Source organism: Anopheles cruzii, unplaced genomic scaffold (assembly GCF_943734635.1).
Source record: "Anopheles cruzii unplaced genomic scaffold, idAnoCruzAS_RS32_06 scaffold03348_ctg1, whole genome shotgun sequence".
NCBI classification, from domain to species: Eukaryota; Metazoa; Arthropoda; class Insecta; order Diptera; family Culicidae; genus Anopheles; species Anopheles cruzii.
In genome coordinates, this window is record NW_026456933.1 from 1 (window position 1) to 2,199 (window position 2,199).

At 51.8% G+C, this 2,199-nt stretch overlaps 1 protein-coding gene across 1 annotated transcript; it reads left to right on the forward strand.

Annotated features, from left to right (window-relative positions):
• Positions 1-1,489: 1,489 nt before the first annotated feature.
• LOC128276978 (calumenin-B-like) lies at positions 1,490-2,193 on the forward strand (the record flags this gene model as incomplete). The annotated part of the gene is made up of 2 exons (XM_053015436.1): positions 1,490-1,713; positions 1,831-2,193. Coding segments are annotated over exons 1-2 (587 nt in total), but the record flags the coding sequence as incomplete, so codon positions are not given.
• Positions 2,194-2,199: the final 6 nt, after the last annotated feature.

Consider the following 2,199-nt stretch of genomic DNA (forward strand, 5'->3'; position numbering starts at 1 on the left):
GGCTTTCGGTCACCGTTTATATCCTGATTGACAACAAATTTAATATCTCGCCTTTTGAGCGTTGCCTTGGCAATACATCTTTCGATGAAGATCGCTATCCGCTTTCTTCGATGCTCGTTGAATCCCGTGGGAGAAGGCGATTGTGCTATTTTTGTCCTACCAATACCAACAGGCCCCGCTACAAGAATATGCGTCTGTGACGCTGTGTAATCGTCGGGGCCACGCAGATCGGTTATGTCGAGCACATGCCGCGCGCTTCATTTGTTGCACATGATTTTTCCATCGGCGAACACCGCATGCAGAGGCACTCACTTACTCCCCCTTTATGGAGATTGATCGGGTCGTTGTCGGATTCGTGACGCCGTCAAGATGGTGCAGGGAAATGGAACTCACACACAGAGCAAGTAGGAATTTTTATTTTCATCCATAAACCACACTGAAAATTTTGAGCGATTTTCAATAGTTGAATCCTCCCCCCAACTTGTCTTTAGGAGTTGAAATCCGAGATAAACCACGTTAAATTACGCTCGAGTTCCGTCGGGCTGATATGAGCGATGGACCCGATGATGACGGTCCTCGACACGACGTCTGGGGCGTCTGCGGCGTCTGCGTGGACGCTTATCGCAATCCGACGTCGCATTGGTCCTCGGGATAGGAAAGAGTGGCCGAGAGCGCTGCTACATAGTGCGTCTGCAGCCACAGCATGTGTCTTAACGATCGTTCAAGAACATTCGGGTTATTTCTACACTCCGTCTGGACAGCACATTACGCGGTGCCGCCTGCGAATGAGAGGTGGTTTGTTTACTTGCCCCGGAAGGGCCCCGGATTTAGTTACACTCGGAATTCCAAGCGGCACGCACGCCTAGAGCTGCACGGAAGAGTGGTCGAGTCTGTCAGCATTCTGCGAACAAAGTTGAGCCAGCCGCCTAAACGTTCAACCCCCGCAGTTGCTACAGCGGACGATCGCGACCCGAACAGTCTGTTTGGCATTCGAAGACTCCCTCGGTGTCCAGGAGCAGGTTCGTTTAAAGGGTGTTCCGCATATGTTGGTGACGTGGAGCTTTTTGTTTAGAGCAACGTGGCAGCCAATTCGGTTCGTGCATAGGGACGACGCTGCTCCGGATTCAAGCATAAGGTGTGATTGGTTCTACCATACCCCTTTTTGAATGCAATTGGAACTTGCCGGTTTCAAAATTAGGCTCTCAGACCGGTTGGAAATGTGATTTGTAGTTTATTTTGTGGACGAAAAGTCAAATGCGATGCTGCCAATCATCAGAAAAATCGGGGTGTTCAAAGCCAGGTGTTGCGTCGAGTCTGGCTTCCCAACATTATTTGCATCGAGAACTGTCTTCGAAATTCAACGTTATACTTTTTATTATTTCTCAAATTGAATATTGAAAGAACCAATGTTAATGGAAGTTTTGTTTGTATCCCATAGTATCGATCGATCGGCGCTTTAGTCAGCTGGTACGGTGCACGGCTAGAAAAAATGATCTTCATTTACGCGGCGAGCATCTGCTTGCTGTCCAGCTACGCCGTGTCCGCCATTCCGAAGCCGGACGAGAAGCGCGTCCTGGACCACGATCCACTCAGCCACGCGCAGCACTATCAGAACGACGAGCACAACAAGCAGTACGACCACGAGGCGTTCCTGGGGGAGGACGCCAAAACGTTCGATCAGCTAGAGGCGGAGGAAAGCAGACGTCGCTTGGGGTAAGTCAGGGAGTGACCGGTTCACACTTGGCGCACTGACACTTTGCTCGCTAGTGCCCATCTAATGGATTTGACACTAATTGGTCGCAATGATTCGACGCTTTCGCTCACCGCCAGACTCATCGTAGATAAAATAGATGGCGACAAAGACGGGTTCGTTAATCTGTCCGAGCTCAAGTCGTGGATTCAGTACACGCAGCGGCGCTACATCGACGATGACGTCAACCGGCAGTGGAAAACGCACAACCCAAACAACACGGAGAAGGTGCACTGGGACGTGTACCGGCAGAACGTGTACGGCTTTCTGGACGAGCTGGCGTCGCGCGAAGGCGACGGCCATCCGGCCGACGAGCACTTCTCGTATCGCGCGATGATGAAGCGCGATCGGCGCCGCTGGAGCATCGCGGACCGGGACGGTGACGATCAGCTGACGCGGGAGGAGTTTACCGATTTTCTGCACCCGGAGGAGAGCGAACAGATGCGCGA